Genomic DNA, 21131 nt, shown 5'->3' with positions numbered 1-21131 from the left:
CTCGCATCTCAGAGGGACAGTTCTGAACCATATTCTGAGTTCCCAGTGGAATGAGCACAGTAGTCCACAGCCATCAGTAGCTCAGTAATGCACCTTTTATTGGTTCCTTTTCTTCTCACCATTTCTGATTCCTGGGATGGCTTCCTAAATATGGAAAGATTTGTCTCAAACACTCTTCTTTGGGTGAAGTGCAAATTAAGACACTGAAATTCATCCAGACTAATTCACAGAGCTTCACTACATTCGTTCACCGATGTGTGGTAGACGATTGCATGAATATGCCAACAGATTGTCCATTTCTTTGATGGTAAAAATGTGGGCTGTGTCTGGTCTTTTGCTTTTACAAACAGTGCTGCTTTGAACATTCTTTTTTAAAAAATATATTTTATTGATTCTTTACAGAGAAGAAGGGAGAGGGATAGAGAGCTAAAAACATCGATCAGCTGCCTCCTGTACACCCCCTACTGGGGATGTGCCCGCAACCAAGGTACTTGCCCTTGACCGAAATCGAACCTGAGACCCTTCAGTCCACAGACTGATGTTCTATCTACTGAACCGAAACGGTTTCGGCTGCTTTGAATATTCTTGATCCATGTTTCATGGTTCACATGTGTAAGAATTTCTCTGGGAGAAATGATGAGAAAGAACCATTGGTTGGCTGCCTCCTGCATGTTCCACACTGGGGATTGAGCCCAAAACCCAGGCATGTGCCCTGACCTCCTGGTTCATAGGTCTACCCTCAACCACTGAGCCACCCCAGCCAGGCTATTCTCTTTTTTAAAACTGATTTTAAAAGGCACTTAAGGTTTACCATCCTAATCATTTTTATAGTCACACTGTTCTGTAACAGATTGCTAGGACTTTTTCATCTTAAAAAAACTCTCCATCCATTGAACAACTTCTGTTCCCACCCTCTTCCAGCCCCTGGCAATCACCATTTTACTTTCCAGCAGTTTGATTACTTTAGACATCTCATATAAATAGATCGTGCAGTATTTTGTCTATTTGTGAGGTTGTGCTAATTTTTAAGGCTTTCAATATGTAGCACTAAACTGATTTCCAACAAGTTGTGACAATTTACACTTTGAAATTGTGTGTCCATCTAGACTACACCCTGTTTGCTTAGCATCCATCACTTGTTTCAAAAGAAACAAAGTAATGGGCCTGGATATGTTTTCACTATCTTATCTAGAATCCTGGCTGAAATACTTGCTGGGACACTTAACTAGCTGTGTGACCTTGGACAAGTCACATAACTTCTCAATGCCTTTGTTCCTCTATCTAGAAAATGGGGACAATAATCATATATTATTATACATATACATTATTACACAAACTTATTATGAGAAATACATGAGTTAAGAAATGTGAAGCTCTAAGAACCGTGCCTGGAACATAAACAGCCCAGAAGAGAGGTGGCCATTACTGTTGTTAGATGTTTTTGTTGCTGCACTGAACAGGATTTCTGTTGTCAAAACATTTATCTACCATTTTCTTCAATCCTTGGTAATCTACTGAATGAAAAATGACAGCCAGCTTTTTGGTTTTTTTCCAGACAGTGGACGATTCCCTTTTTCAAAGTACTGTGGCAAACGGGATCTCACTTGATCTTCCTACTATTAAAGCTAGAAATCAAAAAGACAACAATCCCTTGCCGAAACCGGTTTGGCTCAGTGGATGGAGCATCGGTCTGCGGACTGAAGGGTCCCAGGTTCGATTCCAATCAAGGGCATGTACATTGGTTGCCGGCACATGCCCTGTAGGGGGCGTGCAGGAGGCAGCTGGTTGATGTTTCCTTCTCATTGATGTTTCTGGCTCTCTGTCCCTCTCCCTTCCTCTCTGTAAAAAATCAATAAAATATATTTTTTTTAAAAAAGAAGACAGCAAGTCCCAGCCCCAGCCCCAGCCCCAGCCCCAGAGCCAAAGCCAGCCATCCAGATAAGCCTCTGCGCACGCGCGGCCTGCCTGGGGCGGGGCCTCGGGAGCGCCGGCCCCGCCCAGGCCCCGCCCACTCGAGGCGCGGCGCTCGGGACTCGAGGCCGGAGGTGGGGGAAGGCCAGGATCCCCTCGCGGGGCGGTGTCCGCGGGGCGGTGTCCACGGCGCGGCGGGCCCCAAAGACCTGAGGCCGGGGAGGGAAGGTGCGGTTCCCGAGCGCCGCCCGCCTCCGCCGCCATTTTGCAGCCGGAGCCCGCCGCGGTGGGGGGAGGCTCCCCTGGGGCCGGGCCGGGCGGCGGGGGGCGGGCCCTGCCGGCGGACGGGGCGCAGCTGTCCCGCGGGCCGAGGTGGCGAAGCCCTGGCCGAAGGCTGGCGACGGCGCGGGGCTCGGGCCTCCCCTGCTGGCTTGCCCAGACCGTGGCCTTGGCGTCTTCCTGACTACAACAGGCCCCTGTCGGGTCCAGCCCGCACCCGTGTAGGAAACGCTTCCACATGGGTTTCTACCCGCTCCTCACACAGGAGCTCAGGGAATGGACGATTGTCCCATTTTGCAGACGGAAAACTAAGGCCCAGGATAGGGAGATGTGCGTGGGGCCGCCCAGCGAGGTCGTGGCGTGGGGAGCCAGGTCTCACTCCTCCACCTGCAGCGCCCTTTCCCTCCGGCGCCGCGGCCTCACCTGTCAAAGGGGAGGGCGGAGCTAAGGGATCAGTTAGGCCAATGACTGGCAGCTCTTTATTTTAACCCCCTCCTTCTTTTCCTTCCCCCTACCCCTCCCTTTCCTTCCTTTCTGTTCCCTCTTTCTGTACCATCCAGGGCAGAACTAAGGAGTCTTCGGAAGCCAAGCCATGGATCCACCTGCACGTAAAGAAAAGTCCAAAGTGAAAGAACCTGTCAGCCGCGTTGAGAAGGCCAAGCAGAAATCAGCCCAGCAGGAGCTGAAGCAGAGACAAAGAGCAGAGGTGAGCCTGAGGAGGCGGCCGTGTACCTGTCCTCCGCTGGAGATGATGCAGAAGAGAGAAATAGTAGAACTGTGATGGGGAGCCCTCCCTGCCTGCAGGCAAAACCGGTGTCCTCCCGGTTTAGAGAGATGATCGCTGAGGTCCAGAATGGTGAAGGGACAGCCCGTGGTCGCGTGCCAAGTTAGTGTCAGGTCTCCAGATGGCTCCTGGGGCAGAGCGATTGTGCTAGGGACCTGAGGGAGGGAAGAAAGGAGAAAGGAAAGGGACCTGGGAGGGAGGGGTCAGTGAGAGAGAGCACTTGTCAGACAGCCCAGCACCGATGTTCTGCGTTTGGTGGGGAAAAGGAGAGGCCGGACCTCTGCACCCACCCATGTGTCCTTTGGTCGGTCAACACGTACCATCAGTTTGTGAATAAAAAGTTGAAACTATAGCCCATAACCACCTGAGCCACACCAGCCAGGCCTGTATTATATTTTTTTAGAATTATTTGTGTTGGTGGTGGTGACTATTTTCGTCACTGTGGAATTCCATTTTCCTTAAAGATTACAGGATCTTATCACACACACAAAAAAAGTTTTATGAAAAAAGATTATAGATCATTCAAGCTTACTATTTACTCTAGTCAGTTTTGATCATTTTACTTTCTAGGAATTTATTTTATTTACCTTTTCAAACTTATTGACACCAAGTTCATAATGTTTGCTGTAATCTCTATTACGTCAGTACTTGTGTGGTGTGTGTGTGGGGTGTGTGTGTGCGTTTAAATTCTAAGAGAATTGTTTGTGCCTACTCCCTTTCTGTCTTGATCAGTCATGTTGGAGGTTTGCTTTAGCATCTCCAGAGAACCACCTTTTGGTGATCCTCTCTATTGTACATTGGGCTGCTTTTCCGTTAATTCTGCTCTTATTTTCTATGTGTCTCACTTCTCAATTTATTTATTTGCCCCTTTCTTGCCTTTTTAATTATCAAGTTATTTTCCCTAAACCAGTGGTCAGCAAACTGCGGCTCTTTGGCCCCTTGAGTTTTTAGCAAAGGCTAGCTTAGGAGTACCCTAATTAAGTTAATAACAATGTACCTACCTATATAGTTTAAGTTTAAAAAATGTGGCTCTCAAAAGAAATTTCAGTCGTTGTACTGTTGATATTTGGCTCTGGTGACTAATGAGTTTGCCAACCACTGCCCTAAACACAAACATTCCCTTCTTTTGTTTTTTTGTCCTACAAATTGGGAAGTTACATGTGTCTCTTTTTAGTGGACAGGTTGAGACTACAAGGATAAAGAAAGATGAGGAATAAGGTAGAGCCTGCTCTTCGCCTTAGAATACCTGTTGCATTTTTTGTTCCAGCCACTGTCTGCCCTGGGTCCTATTCTCACTGATGGAATAGATGCCTCCTATGTGGCCTGTAATTTCTCCTCCTCCCCACCCCCCCACTCTATCTCTCACATGGTCTCCAATTATCTTTCCCGAAGCCCAGATATAATCAGGTTGCTCCCTGCACACCTACCTTTGGTGGCTTTCCAGCATTGGCCAGATAAAGTCCAGGTTCCTTGGCATGGCAATTAAGTCCCTGACATACTCTTCTTGTTTTCTCCAGTTCCCCAACCCTCCTCTATAATATCCTTCATATTAGCATGCTTGAAGTTTCCAGAACGAGTCCTGTACTTTTCCATTATATTTATTTAATCATAATACTCCCTCCTCCCCCAAACACCTATCAAGTCCCTTCCCCTGTTCAAACCCTACAGATCCTTTAAAGGCCAGATTAAGTCACCTGTTTCACTGCTTTCCTGATTCCCCAAATGGAATGAATATCTGCTTCTCCTCTTTCCTTACTGGTGCAGTTGTGGCACTTTCAGATGGTACCGCCTGTTGTGATAGGTTGAGCCGCTGCCTCCATTGCTAACACATCTTTTTCTCCCATTAGATTTATGCCCTTAACAGAGTCATGACCGAACTGGAGCAGCAGCAGTTTGATGAGTTCTGTAAACAGATGCAGCCTCCTGGAGAGTGAGCCACCCCTCTTCAAACGAGATGGGACCCTGAGGCTTTGTTTGTGAGCTCGGTACCAGTTTTAAGCTGAGATGGCCCATGTGGAACCTGACAGAACTAGACAAGATGGCACCTGTGCTGTTCCTAAAACTGGATAAAACCTGAACTTTCTATGTGTAACTTCTGCTTCACTGGTTCCTCCGATTTGAATTGGCCCAATGCTTGCTGAAGAGACTTTTATTCTCCTAAGATAATACTCTTTATTTTTTAAACCTTTTTCTATTGTTTGAGAAAAATAATCAGTGTTTCTTGTGAAACTGTAAATCTCCAAAAATACAAATAAAATTCTAATCCAATGTGCATTTGCTCATACGTTAGTTGGGGGTGCCCAGCCGTAAGAAATGGATCGATGTTATCGGAGAGGAAAAGTGAGGTGAGCAGAGGGAACCCTTGCTCCTTCAGGAGGGGGAGTGGAAGAGAAAGGGAGAAAGAATGTGGCTGCTTCCAGTTCTCATTCTTCCTGGGGCTGACACTCTGCTGCCCCCTGATCCTCCATTTGTAGCCACAGAGTGTAAATCTGTGACCTTGACTCCCCGATGAGCTGCTACTCAGGGTCAGACCTGTAAGCCAGGGTCCTCTCACCTTGCGAATGTGGGCAGCTAGCAGCAGGCCTGCACCAGCAGGAGAGGGCAGGCATTGCTTTTTCATTGACTTTACCAGGCCTAGAAACGGATTTATGATGAGGATCTTCAGGCTGGAATGTCTGAGCTCACGGATGTTTGTAAGATTGGTACTACATTATACTAATGTTGCATAAAGCTCTCTGCAATGCTCAACTAAATCAATTCATCTCCAAAGTAAACCGTTTTAGTGCCAGGTATTGGCAGACAGCAGAAATCCAAAAGCATGTTTATGAAGAAAGTTACAATATAGTGAGACACAAAGTCACCTAACTCTGAAAAAACATGTGATAGAAATATGATTAGAAATATGATTAGTGGGGAGGGAGAGGGACTGTGTTTCTGTAGCCAAAACAGAGCAATGTGGACTTCTCTGGATTTTTATTTTTAAATCCTAAATTCAGATTGAATGTATATTTGCCATATACATTGTTCTGCAAACTTCAAGAAGTTAGTCCTGAGGCAAAAAGTGCTCTGGTGTCCAGCTTAGAAAAAAGTGGACAGCCAACAATCCTTTGTATACCACCTGGAGGTAAAAGTCAAGAGAGTGCTGGGGTTTGCTGCTTTCGGTGGACCTATGTTCTTTTTCGAGGTGTAACTTTAGGGTTCCATGTTGTTTATTTCTATTCACTTTGGATTTTAGGATATGAAGTGGCATTTTGAGTATCTATAGTTAATATTTTAGACCTTAGGAAAAAATCATATAATGAGGGTCTAGAATCCAAATGATCCTTCAAGCTTCCAATATGACTAATCTCTACATGTAGCAAAAGGCAGAAGCTTTGATGGTTGAAATAATTACAGAATTTCAAGTTGGGCAACCTGTTTATCTTATGACTAGCTCTGGTTTATGGAGCCGGAGTATGTACATTTATTGCAGCATTATTTACAATAGCCAAGATATGGAAGCAACCTAAGTGTCCATTGACAGATGATTGGATAAAGAAGAGGTGGTACATTTATGCAATGGAATATTACTCAGTTATCAACAATGAAATCTTACCATTTTTGATAGCATGGATAGACCTAATTGGTATGTTTAGAATAAGTCAGACATAGAAAGACAAACACCATATGGAATCTAACAAACAAAACAGAAACAAACTCATAGATATAGAGATGGTTGCCAGATGGCAGGGAGGTGTGGGCTGAGTAAAAAAAAAAAGATGAAGGGATTAAGATGTGCAAAATGGTAGTTACAAAATAGTCACAGGATATAAAGTAGAGCATAGGGAATATAGTCAATAATGTAACAACTATGTATGCTGCCAGGTGGGTAGTAGACTAGACTTATCCAGTAGACTAGACTTTGTAAGCTATATAAATGTCTAATCACTGGTTTGTACACCTAAAATTAATGTTATATTTAGTATCAACTGTAAGTGGGGGAAAAAATTTTTTTAAAGAAATGCTGTATGGCTGGTTGAGCATTGTCCCATGAACTGGGAGGTCACAGTTCGATTCCCAGTCAGGGCACATGCCCAGATTGTAGACTTGATCCCTAGTAGGGGACATCAAGAGGCAATCAATATATCTCTCGTTGATGTTTCTCTCTCCCTCTCCCTTCCACTCTCTAAAATCAATAAAAACAGATTTAAAAAAAAAAAATGAAACACAGAGCCCTAGCCAGTTTGACCCAGTGGATAGAGTGTTGGCCTACAGACTGAAGAGTCTTGGGTTCAATTCTGGTCAAAGGCTTGTACTTTAGTTGCAGGCTCAATCCCAGGACCTGGTCAGGGAGCATGCAGGAGGCAACCAATATATGTGTGTCTCTCACATAGAGATTTCTGTCTCTCTGCCTTTCCCCATCCCTTCCATTCTCTAAAAATTGATGGAAAAATATCCTCAGGTGAGGATTAACAAAACAAAAGAGAGAGAGAAAGGGGTGGGGGGGATGCCTTAGTGAACTGAGTGCTACCCCATTACTGGAGCTATACCAATTCTGATGGGTTTCCTTTCCAAGGGATTAACCTTCGTGGTAATAGAGCTGGAATGCAAACCTGGCCCAAAGTGAGCTTGGAAAAAATCCTGTTCCATCTGACATGAACAACTATTGTCCTGAAGGGATTCAGATCCCTGAATAAAGGGGAAGAAGGGAAGGCTGCTGGCCCTGCTGTGGGTTGTTCTGGTTTGAGACACCATGCATCTGCCACAAGCACAACACAGGAACAAGGGGAGATTTAATGAGGATAAGGCAAGTTTGGCCCAACAGGCTGGCACAAACCACACAGAAGCCAGAAGGAGTGGGAAGAGCTGTTTAGTTTCTTAGGCGCTCTTGCCTAAGACACACTGCCTTGCCCCACAGAACATCTGGAAAGAAGATGTAGGAGAGCGACCACGTGAGGCAGTAAAAAGCAATTAGTGAGAATGGAGAAAAAAGCAGCATGGTGACACCTGGAAGGAGAAAGAAACACAACACTCAGTTTTCATGAAGCTTTCTTACGTGTATTTCCTACCCTCTCCTCCCTCATCCCCACTCACCTCCAAGATAAACGATTTTTTTCCAATTCTCAGATTCCAGGATTTCATCGTGTGGGTAGTAGCTCTGGTCCATCATGAATAGAATCATAAGCGAGGCCATGCAGGAGAGAATGAGTGTGTTGCCTTTGGTCAGAATGGAGGTGGAGGCCAGAACACAGGAAGCATAGGAGCAGGGTAGACCCTTGTATGTGAAGGGAAAGTCTCCTGGGGAAGAAAAGATGGGGATTAGCGGCTTCCTGCTGATCTCAAGGTATCTGCACGAAGCAAGCCCCTGTCCCTTTGGGTTTTCCCTACCCCTCTCCCCAAACCCCCTTAATCTCAGGACAGTAGCAGGCTGTAAAGCATTTTGCTATTCATGGAGATGGTGCATGGGCTTTGCATTGGACTCCCCAAGGTAAAGCAGGCGGCTAGGACTGGGGGTATGTCTTGGCCCTAGGAGGCCTCTGTAAGAAGGGCCCTAAATCTAGGCTGCATCTGCACACCCTTGCACTGGAATCATAGGCAACTGCCCTGCAAAGGTCACCTAGTGAGAAAAAGGCATAGCTGGCCCAAGACCTGGGGGCCTTAAACTCACTCCTCTACTTCCCACTCCCCCACTCCCCCACCCCCAGATCAGGGCTCCTCCAGTGCAGCCTCCAGCCTCCAATGGGTCTGGGGCACTGCGGAAGGAAGGAAGAGGGACTTTATAAAAGGAAGGAGAGGAGTAGGTTACTGCACTCAACAGCTCCTCCCCCTCCACGGTTCCCTAGCTCAGCCATAAGGCTGGGTTTCACTCACCAGTTGAATTAAAACACAGGCGGAAAGAAGCAGCTAACACATAGATGATGGCCAGGAGCCCATTCAGAGGCCCATCCACGCCTAGGAGCAGGGCTGAGGCCAGGCCAAAGGTGGTGAAGACAGCAAAGTCATTCAGTTCAGCTCCTGCTCCAGCAAGCCAAGGTTAGAATTTACACTTAACACACAGTGTGCGTTAGTCCCCTCCGGTGAGGGTGCTGAGATGGTGACAGGCAGGGTCTGAGGTCCAAAAAGGCAACATCTATTCCCCTGGGTGTCTATAGATCAAAGACTGGTCTTCTGGCTCCAACTTAGAATGACCCTATGGCCTAAGGTATGTCTTTCCTGGCCCAGATCTTAGTTCCACCCTTTAACATGCAAGGATTGAACTACAATTGGATACAAATTAAGAAACTATGGAACCAATTTTTTCAAGCAAAATATGACACAAAAATATTTTATTGTATTTTTGATCAGCTGCTCTGCTTGGAGTTATTTTTCATTTCCCCTCTCTCCCATCATCACAATCACCATTCCCACCCCCAGTTCTTGGTTGGGTTCTGAACAGGAACTCAGGGCAGACAAGGAAACTGAAAGCCAGGCTAAGGATAACCAGAGATCAGTAAGTGAGCCAGCAAAGGAGCTACTGTGTTTCCCCGAAAATAAGACATCCTCCGAAAATAAGACCTAACGCATGGAAAGATAAGACATCCCCTGAAAATAAGACCTAGCGCAACTAGGGAGTTGGGAGAAAAAAATAATATAAGACACTGTCTTATTTTCGGGGAAACAGGGTAGATCCAGGCTGAGGGGCTCCAGCTCCAACTCTAGGGTTGCTTCTGCTCACTTAAGGGAGGTGAATAGGACTGGTGACTGATAAGGGCCAGTCAATGTTATACGATGAAGGAGCTGACCTGATGTGGGAGCTCCTGGGGTCAGGGTTTAAGCATCTGAGGCCTGGACTCACCTGATTTGGAGCAGATATTGAGATGTCTGGTGATTGTCCTGACTGCCATGTCCGTTAGGAAGCTGATCAGAACCATCCAGGAAGCACAGGTGGATTTCCTAAAGTGTGGGCCAGCAGGCCCAAAGAGGACAGCTTTCATAGTCTCCTGGACAACCACTTCAAATACCTCCAATTTACTAATGCACTCCCTACCTTTGCACACATACAACCCCCTGCAAGTTCCCCACATTCATATCCTTTCTGATATACACAGCTTTATACCATGCACATGTGCATACACACACACACACACACACACACACACACACACACACACGCTTACATTCCTTCTATACTCTCAACCCACCTTCTTGAAGTGGTGCCCAAACCTCCTAGCTAATCACTAAGGTCCCTTCCAATCTAAGTTTCAGGTATATTCAATGGCCCAAGGGCCCTAGGTTCTAGCCCAGCCTCTGCAACTATATTACAGTGAATTCTCAGATAAATCACTCCCCTCTTTCTCTAGGCCTTTTTGTTCCTCCATCTGTAAAATGAGGGATTTGTGCCAAACAATTTATTTAACGCATATAGGCCTATTCTTATTAGCTAGTATTTCTCCTACTGTGGGTTTTGATAGCTTGGATCTTTTAAGGAATTGGTCCATTTCATCTAGGCCAGTGGTCGGCAAACTCATTAGTCAACAGAGCCAAATAGCAACAGTACAAGGATTGAAATTTCTTTTGAGAGCCAAATTTTTTAAACATAAACTTCTTCTAACGCCACTTCTTCAAAATAGACTCGCCCAGGCCATGGTATTTTGTGGAAGAGCCACACTCAAGGGGCCAAAGAGCCGCATGTGGCTCGTGAGCCACAGTTTTCGGACCACAGATCTAGGCTATCAAATTTGTGGGTATAAAGTTCATGACATTCTTTTATTATGCTTTTAATGTTCATGAGATCAGTAGTGATGGCTCCTCTTTTATTTCTGATATTGGTAATATGTGCCTTCTCTTTTTTTCTTGGTTAGCCTAGCTAGAAGCTTATCAATTTTATTGATCTTTTTAAAGAACTAGTTTTATGTTTCATTGATTTTCCCTATTAATTTCTTGTTTTCAATTTCATTGAGTTTTGCTCTAATTTTTATTATTTACTTCCTTCTCTTATTTTAGATTTAATTTGCTCATCTTTTTCTAGTTTCCTACAGTGAAAGCTCAGGTTATTGATTTTAGATCTTCCTTCTTTTCAATTTTTATAAGACTGATTTTAGAGATTTTATGTTTATAACAAAATGCAAAGGAAAGTACAGAGTTTTCCCATATTCCCCCACCTCTCACATATGCATAGCCTCCCCATTATCAGCATCACTCACCAAAATGGTATATTCTGGTTCTTGGTACATACCAAGGATGAAGCTCCTGTGCCCCAAAGGGGATTTGAACCCACAACCTAGGTAGGTGCCCTGACTAGGAATCAAACCTGCAATATTTCAGTGTACAGGATGGTGCTACAACCAACTGAGCCACCTAGCCAGGCCTGTCTTCTCATTCTCTTGATGTAGTCTGTTTCAGAGCAGATTTCTCTTCTAGAATATGAATTTAATACTAAAAATTTCTGTCTTAGTACTGCTTTTACTGCAACTCACAAACTTTGGTAAGTTATATTTTCATTTTCTTTTAGTTAAAAATATTTTTAAATTTTGCCAAAACCGGTTTGGCTCAATGGATACAGCGTCGGTCTTCGGACTGAAAGTTCCCAGGTTTGATTCCGGTCAGGGGCATGTGCCTTGGTTGCAGGCACATCTCCGATAGGGGGTGTGCAAAAAGCAGCTGGTCGATGTTTCTCTCTCATCGATGTTTCGAGCTCTCTATCCCTCTCCCTTCCTCTCTGTAAAAAAAAAATCAATAAAATATATATTTTTAAATATTTTTAAATTTCTCTTGAGCTTCTTTTATTCATATATTATTTAAAACTGTGTCTAACCACTATTTTGAGATTTTCTAGTTATCTTTCTGTTATTTACTTCTAGTTTGATTCCATATGGTCTGAAAGCATATTTTATATAGTTTTTATTCTTTTAAATTTGTTATGGTGTGTCTCATAGAATGGAATGTGATCTATCATGGTAAGCTTGAGAAGAATCTGTATTCTGCTGTTGTTGGATGAAGCAGTCTATAAATATCAATTGGACCTAGTTGATTGATAGTGCTGCCAGTTCAACTATACCCTTACTGATTTTCTGTCTGCTAGCTCTGTCAATTACTGACAGAAAGGTGTTGAAATAGCCAACTATGATAGTAGAGTCATCAGTTTCTCCTTGCAGTTGTATCAGTTTTCATCTAATGTATTTTATGTTGTAAATGACTCCCAAGAGTTCTTTCAGACCCTACATTTGAGGATTCTATGCTTCTGTCCAGCACATGCTCCTGGACCCTTCTGAAAGCAACCACCACAGTCTCTGGCAAACCTGCCCTAGAAGGCCATTCCCAAGTCTACACTCTGACTGCAATGCTTGGGTGGTCCCATAGAGGCAAACAGAAAATCTGACCCCAGACCTCAGCTGTCCCCAAACAACCCCATCATTTCCTTACCTATACCTGTGTGTTTAAAGGAAGTAGGCCCATGATAATAACATAAAAAACACACTCCCAGAAGATTAGGCTAAATTAAGAAAAATAAAGATTTTCTGCTGCAGGTATGCCTCACTTTATGAGATTCCCAAAACCCAGATTTAGGGAATCATAAAATTTTCAAACTGGGAGGGAACTTAAATATCATGAGACACATATTTAGAGAAGCCATCCACTGATGATTACAGAGATTCAAACAGATTAGGAGGATGTTATTTGCATGATATAGGATTTATCTAAAAAGAGCCAATTCGCCGAAACCGGTTTGGCTCAGTGGTAGAGCGTCGGTCTGCGTACTGAAAGGTCCCAGGTTCGATTCCGGTCAAGGGCATGTACGTTGGTTGCGGGCACATCCCCGGTGGGGGATGTGCAAGAGGCAGCTGGTCGATGTTTCTCTCTCATCGACGTTTCTAGCTCTCTATCTCTCTCCCTTCCTCTCTGTAAAAAATCAATAAAATATATTTTTAAAAAATAAAAAATAAAAAACATAAATAAAAATAAAAAGAGCCAATTCGTGCTCGCTTCAGCAGCACATATACTAAAATTGGAACGATACAGAGAAGAAAAAAAATAAATAAATAAACAAAAAGAGCCAATTTGCCAAGTCATTGAAATATGACTCAATTTATAAAAATATCACCTGCTTACAACTTTTTGAGGCCCACATACATGTCTCGGATTTTCCAGAGCAGTGCTAATTTTAAATATTCCACCAGATCATGAGTTCTTATTTAAGAATTTTAAAATTTGAATGGTAGTCTACCTACCCAATAACTGTGTAGCAAGCATGTCAAACTCGCGACCAGCGGCCAGCCAAGTCATGTGACCTGCCTGCTATGAGTTTGACATGCCTGGGAAAAGCTGCCAAAGCAGAATTTCCTGATAAAAAACAAAACAAAACAAAACAAAACACACACACACACACACACACACACAAAAAAAAAAAAAAAAAAAACAAAAAAAACACCCACAACATTCTAGAATGCCATATTTGGAAGGAACTATAGAGATCATTGTGCAAGCTCCTTGTTTTAAAGATGGAGAAACTGAGGCTCAGGGGTGTGACCTAGCCAAAGGTCACATACTAGGTTGATGATAGAACTGAAGCTAGACTCTTGACCCCTTGACTCCCAACCTGTATACTTTCTTCTGACCCCATTTGAGCTCCATGCCTCAGTGCCTAGCTCTCTAGATGCCCCACTTCTCTCTTCACGCCCATGGCTGAGACCTCGCCGGGCCCTGGACCTACCTGCTGAGGCTGCAGAAGATGGAGAAGAGCCCCATGACCATGTTGGCCAACGACAAGACATTGGCAACATCTTTCCAGGAAATTTCATTCATCTGGAGGTGACTCTGGTCTTTGGTCAGGAAGAAACTGGTGCACTAACCTGTGGCCCAGAGAAGAGGGGTAACAGATTCCCAAGGTCAGAGTCCCAAAAGAGGCTCCTAAGAACCAGGTAGCTCCTGTTCCCCTAGATTTTCTCCCAGAACGTCACCCTCCACACACAGTTCCACTGGCTGGAATGAGGCAGACAGTAAGTAGATGGAGGAGACACAGGAGGTAAAGACAAAGGATTGAAGATGAGGGTCTTAGGAAAGTCCAAGAGAGAAGCAAGTGAACCAGCTCAACCATAGTTTCCAGGCCTCTCTAACTACATCCTTTACCCCATAGTACAAACCTCCCTCTAGCCATAGGTTGGTCCTCATGGCACCCCATTTCCTTGGGTACCAAAGTATGGGCCCTTCCCCGCTTCTGAGGGATGAGCATTTTGTCACTGAGCTCTTTGTCATAGATGAGATTTTTTAAAAATTACAAAGCTATTTTCAATACTTTGATGAGCCCCACAGGAATAAAAAGCACTGGAAAGGGGTAACGCACAAACCCCAGGAGTGGCTCAGGGGAGAGAGGCTACCTGAGGGGAAGGAAGCACAACAGGGACCCGCTGCAAAGTCAGCCTCCTCTGTCCTGCAGGCCACGCTCACGCGCTCAGGAGGACAGGACTGCAACTGAGGTGTCTCACGGTTCTGGTTCTGACAGGCCCCAACCAGAGCAGCAGGCCCAGCTCCAACAGGGGAAGGAAGAGCGAGAAACAGACAAAATGAATGTGTGTAGCATAGACTATTTCACAAGGCGCTTTTCACTGTGTGCTCTCTTCTGATCCTGACGACTTCAAGGGACAGTGCTATCATTCTCCCTAAAAAATCCTCACTAATTTTTTCTTTCTTTCTTTTTTTTTTAAAATATATTTTATTGATTTTGTACAGAGAGGAAGGGAGAGAGATAGAGAGTTAGAAACATCGATGAGAGAGAGTCATCGATCAGCTGCCTCTTGCACACCCCCTACTAGGGATATGCCCGCAACCAAGGTACATGCCCTTGACCGGAATCGAACCCGGGTCCCTTCAGTCCCCAAGCCGACGCTCTATCCATTGAGCCAAACCGGTTTTGGCCTCACTAATTTTTTCAATATATTTTTATTGACTTCAGAGAGGAAGGGAGAGGGAAAGAGAGATAGAAAAATCAATGATGAGAGAGAATCATTGATCAACTGCCTCCTGCATCCCCACCCCCACCCCACCCCACTCTTGGGATTTTACCTGCAACCTGGGCACATACTCTGACTGGGAATTGAACTGTGATCCCTGATTCTTGGGTTGAGGCTCAATCACTGAACCACATTGGCCAGGCAAATCCTTACTCATTCTAGAGGTGAGGAAGCTGAGACTCTGCCTCCACTCAGCATACCTATACAGTCCCAGCCCCTTCTGGTCTGGACAAGAGCTAAGAAACCAGGTCCTTTCACATAAACCCTGCCACCAAGATGTCAGCGGCTGGGAAAGGCTGGACTTGCAGTTTGGGACTGGGGGTTTATCAAGGCAGTGCTGTGGGTTCACTGCTCCCACAGGCCACCCTTTCACCAAGGGGGTCAGTGACCACGTCACCAAAGCCGCTGGGACTCCTCAGACCTTCTCATCCAGGGCCACTCAAAACCTAAGACTGGAAAGTATGTGTGCCAGAATTATGGGAGAGGGGAGGGGGCAAAGGATTGGCTGCACACTCTCTCCCCATGAACCCCTCCATCCTGGTCTCTCCTGGGCCTCACGGCTGACCCCCGCAAGCCCAAACACCTCTCCCCCAGCCTCGCCCACTGCTGCCTGGAAGAGCAGCATCCCGGCATCTCCGCCTCTCATGGGCAGTCAGCAGGTGCCAATTATTAGACACACCTCATCTCTACTAGTTCACTGTTGTTGTTTTTTTAAATTAATGCTCGGCTATCTACTATGTTATTTCGTTCATTCACAAAACACTTTCACCTCTGTGGTTTCCATCGGCCCCGTGAGGTCTACGAGGTAAGGATCACTGTCCCTACTTGCCAGGTAAGGCAAAGAAGACACAGAGAGAAGAACAACTTTGCTCAAGGTCACTGACACCCTTTGGAAGTGTCAGACTAAGACTTAAGACTTCTATAAGGTTCCTCTGTATTCTGCTGTCTACCAAGCTCAGGACCAAGCGTATTCACTGTAAACTCAGACTGAGCTAGGTGCTGACAAAAACCCTTGGTCCTTGTCTCCATGGAACTTCTAGGCTATCCAGGAAAATAACTCATGCATGCAGGTGGAGACTTACTCTGTTCCTGGTGGTACCCCATTGGACAGATGGGGAAATGGAAGTTTCAGGATAGTTAAGCAGCTTATCCCACTAAATGGTGGAACCAGGACTGCACCAGGTCTCCTCTTTCCCAATTCAATGCTATTTTTATCACAATGAACATGTCCCAGGTTAAAAAAAATATGGATCTGAGAGTAAGGGTTGGAGAAATCCAGAGGATAAAAAGAAACAATCTATTCACTCAGCAAACATTTAATCATGAGCAAGATTTGGTGCCTGGTGCTTGGGACACAGAGTCTAAGACCTGGTCTCATTTCTCAAGGAACTCAGTCTAGCATAAGATTCAACCCTGCACTGATGTGACCAGGATGCTGAGGCAGCATGGAAGAGGGGAGCAGCACGTCAAGGGGCTTACAGAAGGTTCCTCAGAGGAGGGGGTCATAAACGAGGCATTGCTCCCCAGCTTCAATGCCCTCAGGATGGCATAGTACTCCAACTCCTTCATTGGTATACAAGACTTTCATAACGAAGCCATGCTCAACTCTTAGCCTCTAATCCCTCCCTATTGCCTGTTAATCCCTTCTCTGGCCCTTCCTCTGGTCTTGGTTTGGGTGGGGGTTCTCTTTAGGAAGCCTGACACCCCATACCATCCCAAACCTGTTAGGTGCCCCTCCTCTGTACTGCCACATGTCCTTGCGCACACCATGTCACTCTTGGCCCTCTGTATTGGCATTGCCTATCTTGTCTTCCTCCTCTACTACAGGAGAAGCAATGTGAGTGCAGACCAAGGTTCCCCGTGCCCGCACCGAGGCCTAGCAATAGAAGCTGTTCAATGACTGACAAATTACGTCATCCTGGTGCTTCCCTGAGATCCTCTCCCTGCACCCAATTACATCTCTCCCTGCACCAAAGCCTGGTCAGTGTCCTCCGAGAAGCCTTCTCAAATGAACTCTCAACAATCCAGCTGCTTCACCACACGTGACATCTACCCAACGCTGATGATCTTCCATTTACTCATTTAAAAAATATATATTTGCTGGTGCACATGACCCGGGCTGCACCCTCAGGGAGCTCCGAGTCTGGTAGGGAGGCAGACATGTGTAGGGACAATGAAGGCAGCATGGCAAGTGTCGGGTGGGACAAGGGGATATCCAGTTGCTGCAGGTGCAAAGGGAGAAAGAGAGACTAAGTCTGGGGGAAGGTTTCACTTGACTGGAGGCAAGTCAGCAGGGATGCCCAGCTGTGACCTTGACTTGCAGCCTGTGGATAGGCAATGGTGTTTAGTAAGGAGGGGTTTTGGTCAGATAGGAGTTGGAAATGGAGGGTGGTCTGAAGAAAACGAGCCATGAGACTGGTGAACAAACAAATGCCTGAGGTTTTCCAGGGAAAGGAAGGAATGGCCAAGCCGGTTCCTTTCCCCCACCTCCCCCCACCCCACCCCCAGGAAACCCTAGGAGCAGCACTGAAGTGCGCAGGTCCAAGTGGAGGGTCCAGCAGGTGTGGGCACAGGACACAGGGCATCGTCACTCTACTTAGGGACACCCTCCCTCCTCCTCCACGCTCCTACCCCACCCCACCCCTCGGGGCCAACATCCCTCAACAACAGAAAGCGGGCCTCTCTTGAGCTGGTCCCTCCGAACTGGAGAACTGGAGGGACCCAGTCCCCTCCCCGCTGTTCGGACTTCAGTCCAGGCGTCACTAGCCGCCCATGGGAAAAGGCGCTAGAGATGGCGCTGGGGCTGGGCGCCCTTCGGAACAACTTCCCCAGGGACGCTCACAGCTGCTGCTTCCACTCACCTGCGAACTGGACATTCCTAATCGGAGTGGGGGCCCACTCCTTCCCTGCTTCCTGTGCAGCGGAGGGGGACCAGCCACGCAAGGGCAGCGGCGCTGGCCCCCAGGCTTAGCCCTGGCTCTTAGCTCACAATCCCTGACAGACAGGGGAGGGGCGGCCGGGCTTTAGCTGGCGAAAGAGCGGCCTCAGTTTGCTGGGGAGCCCTAGGTCTTGTAGTGAGAGTGGTACGGTTGGAGGGATCTGGAGAGGGGACTACTTTCGGTCATGGCGAGTGTGGTGCGGCTTGGCAGGTGAAGAGAACAGAACGCATGGCGAGTGGGAGGTGGACTGGAAGGGAGTTGGGAGGTAAGCCTGTAAAGGGATAGATGCTGGGGTCCAGACTTAGGTCCCTAGGATGTAAGAGCCATGTGGGCAAGGCTTGCACTGTGAGGTGCACTGGTGTATCTTGGTTCCCATAAGAACGGTTAGGCATATATTAAGTCCCCTCCACCATCCCACCCCCATATTTGTTGGATAGACAAGCTGAGTAATTTACACCCAGGCCTGAATAGTAAATTTATATATATATATATATATATATATATATATATTGATTCCAGAGAGGAAGGGAAAGGGAGAGATAGAAATATCAATGATGAGAATCATTGATTGGCTGCCTCCTGCAAGCCCCCTACTGGGGATGGAGCCCAAGGGTCCACAGGCCCAAACCAGCTAGGGCAATTACTTTTTTTGTGTTGTTTAATATACTTTATTGATTTTTTACAGAGAGGAAGGGAGAGAGATAGAGTTAGAAACATCGATGAGAAACATCAATCAGCTGCCTCCTCTGAGGATGTGCCCACAACCAAGGTACATGCCCCTGACCGGAACTGAACCTGGGACTCTTCGGTTGGCAGGCCGGCACTCTATGCACTGAGCCAAACTGGCTAGGGCTAGGAAGATTTCATTTTATTTATTTATTTTAAATATATTTTTACTGATTATTTTTACAGAGAGGAAGAGAGAGGGATAGAGAGTTAGAAACATCGATGAGAGAGAGAATCATCGACCAGCTGCCTCTTGCACACCCCCTACTGGGGATGTGCCCGCAACCAAGGTACATGCCCTTGACCGGAATTGAACCTGGGACCTTTCAGTCTGCAGGCTGACACTCTATCCACTGAGCCAAACCGGTTTTGGCTAGAAAGGTTTCATTTTAAATCGGAAAGTGACATGGGCAGTTTGGGTTAGAAAGATTATTCTGGCAGCCAGTGTGGAGGAAGGCTGTGTAATACTGCATGAGAGATGAGCTGCAGGCAGGAGCAATGCTGCATTGTTGGTCAGCAACTGAAGGGAATGGGAAGTAGCCAGACTAAGAGCCAAGGTGAGATGGAATCCCGAGTGGGAGAGGAATGAGGGAGAAGGTAAGAGCCTCTTTAAAGTGTCTAGATTTGGCCACTTGGATGAAGAGTGAGCTACAGAAAGAATTTTGTTGATATTGGGTAGGACCCCAGGCACCAGTTCTAACATCTGCCTCACATTCTCCCACCTACCCAGCCACTACATTAGAGAGGATTTGCAAAGAGCAGGGGCAGAGTTAGGAACGCCTAGCAACCTGGAGGGGAAAGAAACAATACAGAATCTAGAGTGTATCCTGAGTGGCTACTAGCCACAGGGCACTATGCTCAATGCTTTCCCCACAGTATCATCATTTATTAGATATTCTCAAATGCCCAAGATATTAGCATTCCCCTTCTCCAAAAGAGGAAATAGGGGATTCATTGATTTTATTGAAGGTTGCACCATTAATAATTCATGAAGCTGAGACCTCAACACAGTCTGACATGAAAAATCAGATAAAGGTGTCTGAGGAACTAAAAGAAAGAACCAGGATGGAGGCAACTAAAGGTGTGCGGCAAGTTCAAGCCAAGGGCCAGATTGACTGCTACCACTTGTGTTTCTCTTAATTTGTCCATGCCATGTGGTCCATTAAGGCAGTAAATTAAAAACTGTAGCATAGCTGAAACCGGTTTGGCTCAGTGGATAGAGCATTGGCCTGCGGACTGAAAGGTCCCAGGTTCGATTCCGGTCAAGGGCATGTACCTGGGTTGCTGGCACATCCCCAGTAGGAGGTGTGCAAGAGGCAGCTGATCGATGATTCTCTCTCATCGATGTTTCTAACTCTCTATCCCTCTTCCTTCCTCTCTGTAAAAAATCAATAAAATATATTTTTTTAAAAAACAACTGTAGCATAATAGTTATAATTACTGGCTTTAACTTTTAACCAAGTTATATTCCAGCACTAACACTGACAAGCTGTGTAAACTTGAACAAGTTACTTTGTTTCATGAACCTATATTCTAGTCTGTTAAATGGGATTATATAAAGCGCTTAGTACAAAGTTCTATTATTATTATTATTATTATTACATGATCATGCATTTGTTAGCTGAAACTTCCCCGAGGCTTCCTTCAGAAGAGGGAGAAAAGCAGGAGTAGCTAAGAAAGTTCCTCTTCTCCATCTTCCAGAAGTTTCTAGCTTCTTCCCATTCTGGATCCCACAGGAAATGAAGAACAAGAATAGTAAGGTTATGCCAAAACCGGTTTGGCTCAGTGGATAGAGCGTCAGCCTGCGGACTGAGAGGTCCCCAGTTGGATTCCAGTCAAGGGCATGTACCTTGGTTGCGGCCACATCCCCAGTAGGGGGTGTGCAAGAGGCAGCTGATCAATGAGTCCCTCATCAACATTTCTAACTCTCTATCCCTCTCTCTTCCTCTCTGTAAAAAACCAATAAAATATATTATATTAAAAAAAAAAATAGTAAGGTTAGACAATCTACCCTTGTGATAATATGGTAGCCACTAGCCATATCTGGCTCTTCAGCACTTAAAATTTGACATGCTGTATGTGCAAAATGCACACCAGAGTTTGAATATTGTTTTAAACAATTAAAATAACTAATATTTTTAGTATTATCTATTGAAATGTTAATATTTTGCATATACTGGATTAGTACAATGTATTATTAAAGTTAATTTCATCTGTTTCTCTGTTTTTTTAAATATAGCTACCAAAAATTTTAAAACCACACATGTGGCTCATATTGTATTTCTTCTAGCTACATTGACTGAGATCCTTTGCAGAATATAAATAAACGCAGAGCTCCAGATGTCCACCTATTCACCCGTTCATTATTAGTGTATTTATTATGGGCCAGGCACTATTTTGGGTGTGAGGGACATAGCAGTAAACAAGGCAGACACCATGTGTCCTATTGGGAAAGGCAACCGATAAGGTCTGCGCATGATAAGGGCCATGGAAAACAAAGCAGAGTGATTTTGACATGAGAGTTGG

General features: G+C 45.5%; 2 protein-coding genes across 7 annotated transcripts; one reads left to right on the top strand and one right to left on the bottom strand.

Moving 5' to 3' along the window:
* The first annotated feature begins 1980 nt into the window (after positions 1–1980).
* On the top strand, positions 1981–5246 carry SVBP (small vasohibin binding protein). 4 transcript variants are annotated; one of them, XM_084874749.1, is made up of 3 exons: positions 1981–2045; positions 2751–2896; positions 4822–5246. In XM_084874749.1, exons 2-3 carry the CDS (start codon positions 2783–2785, stop codon positions 4906–4908), a joined length of 201 nt encoding a protein of 66 aa, XP_084730875.1. In that variant the 5' UTR covers positions 1981–2045; positions 2751–2782; the 3' UTR covers positions 4909–5246. The 4 variants fall into 4 exon arrangements, with proteins under 4 accessions (XP_084730875.1, XP_084730876.1, XP_084730878.1 ...); XM_084874750.1 differs by having other exon boundaries at positions 2004–2139; XM_084874752.1 differs by lacking the exon at positions 1981–2045 and adding an exon at positions 2103–2197.
* A 143-nt stretch (positions 5247–5389) lies between these two features.
* TMEM269 (transmembrane protein 269) lies at positions 5390–18326 on the bottom strand. Of its 3 annotated transcripts, XM_084874725.1 has the most exons (7): positions 14846–18326; positions 14308–14599; positions 13644–13782; positions 9789–9886; positions 8825–8968; positions 8048–8251; positions 5390–7960 (listed from the first exon to the last, which is right to left on the bottom strand). In XM_084874725.1, the coding sequence occupies exons 3-7, from the start codon at positions 13733–13735 to the stop codon at positions 7824–7826; spliced, it is 675 nt and encodes a 224-aa protein (XP_084730851.1). In that variant the 5' UTR covers positions 13736–13782; positions 14308–14599; positions 14846–18326; the 3' UTR covers positions 5390–7823. The 3 variants fall into 3 exon arrangements, with proteins under 3 accessions (XP_084730851.1, XP_084730852.1, XP_084730850.1); XM_084874726.1 differs by lacking the exon at positions 14846–18326 and having other exon boundaries at positions 14308–14767; XM_084874724.1 differs by lacking the exons at positions 13644–13782; positions 14308–14599; positions 14846–18326 and having other exon boundaries at positions 9789–10067.
* Positions 18327–21131: the final 2805 nt, after the last annotated feature.

Source organism: Pipistrellus hanaki (assembly GCF_964339955.1).
Source record: "Pipistrellus hanaki genome assembly, chromosome: 2".
In the NCBI taxonomy this organism is placed as follows: domain Eukaryota; kingdom Metazoa; phylum Chordata; class Mammalia; order Chiroptera; family Vespertilionidae; genus Pipistrellus; species Pipistrellus hanaki.
This window is presented reverse-complemented; position numbering and strand designations above follow the sequence as displayed.

Excerpts from the sequence above, each read along its gene's own strand:
- SVBP (XM_084874749.1), top strand. The coding sequence starts at position 2,783 with ATGGATCCACCTGCACGTAAAGAAAAGTCCAAAGTGAAAGAACCTGTC. Across the intron at positions 2,897-4,821 it reads AGCAGAGACAAAGAGCAGAG|ATTTATGCCCTTAACAGAGT; the intron begins GTGAGCCTGAGG and ends TTCTCCCATTAG.
- TMEM269 (XM_084874724.1), bottom strand. The coding sequence starts at position 10,017 with ATGTGGGGAACTTGCAGGGGGTTGTATGTGTGCAAAGGTAGGGAGTGC. Across the intron at positions 8,969-9,788 it reads CAATATCTGCTCCAAATCAG|GAGCTGAACTGAATGACTTT; the intron begins GTGAGTCCAGGC and ends TTGCTGGAGCAG. Across the intron at positions 8,252-8,824 it reads CCTGTGTTTTAATTCAACTG|GAGACTTTCCCTTCACATAC; the intron begins GTGAGTGAAACC and ends TTTCTTCCCCAG.